This window comes from Saprolegnia diclina, assembly GCF_000281045.1.
Source record: "Saprolegnia diclina VS20 unplaced genomic scaffold supercont1.32, whole genome shotgun sequence".
In the NCBI taxonomy this organism is placed as follows: Eukaryota; Oomycota; class Saprolegniomycetes; order Saprolegniales; family Saprolegniaceae; genus Saprolegnia; species Saprolegnia diclina.
Genome location: NW_008246099.1, coordinates 103,571 through 104,172, shown reverse-complemented (window position 1 = coordinate 104,172; position 602 = coordinate 103,571). Strand labels below are relative to the sequence as shown.

The 602-nt window shown below is 58.1% G+C and overlaps 1 protein-coding gene across 1 annotated transcript; it reads right to left on the bottom strand.

The window, feature by feature from the left end:
* Positions 1-116: 116 nt before the first annotated feature.
* SDRG_09781 (hypothetical protein) lies at positions 117-581 on the bottom strand (the record flags this gene model as incomplete). The annotated part of the gene is made up of 1 exon (XM_008615733.1): positions 117-581. The coding sequence occupies one exon, from the start codon at positions 579-581 to the stop codon at positions 162-164; it is 420 nt and encodes a 139-aa protein (XP_008613955.1). The 3' UTR covers positions 117-161.
* Positions 582-602: the final 21 nt, after the last annotated feature.

Here is a 602-nt window from a genome sequence, read left to right as displayed (position 1 = left end):
TCGTATGTAAGCCACGTATCGGCAGTTTCATAGCCCATTTTGAGTGTGCAGCTAGACCACATGTTACAGTGCCAACACAACAGTTACAAAATCGCAAATAACAGACAACTTGTCCATTACCATAAATCAAAGAGCAAGCTATGCAACAAAGCCACCTCAACTTAGAACGAGAGCGCTTTCATGTCGAGGGCCTTGGCCTGGAACTGCTGGAGCGTCTTTCGGAGTGCGTCGACGTTCAAGCCATGATGCACGTACGCGCTGCCGCCGCGCACGTCGAGGAGGATCGCGTACGGACCCGTGACGTCGTCGTCCTTGACGCCGGCAAGGTCCTGAACGCGCTCGCCGAGGCCACCGGTGGTCTTGACCGTGAAGAACACGACGCTCGGCTCGTCCTTCACCGTGCAGACGTCGCCGTCGCAGACCGTGCCACGACCGCACTCGGCCGCGAGCGTCTTCATATCGGCTTCGTGCTGAACGAGGTCGTCGCCCTCGAGCATGTGGCAGTACGAGACGAGCGACGGCTTGTCGTTGATCGAGAAGCCGTTCGAGGACGTGCTCACACCGAGGTCCACGACACTCATAGGCGGCCACGGAAACGCGCT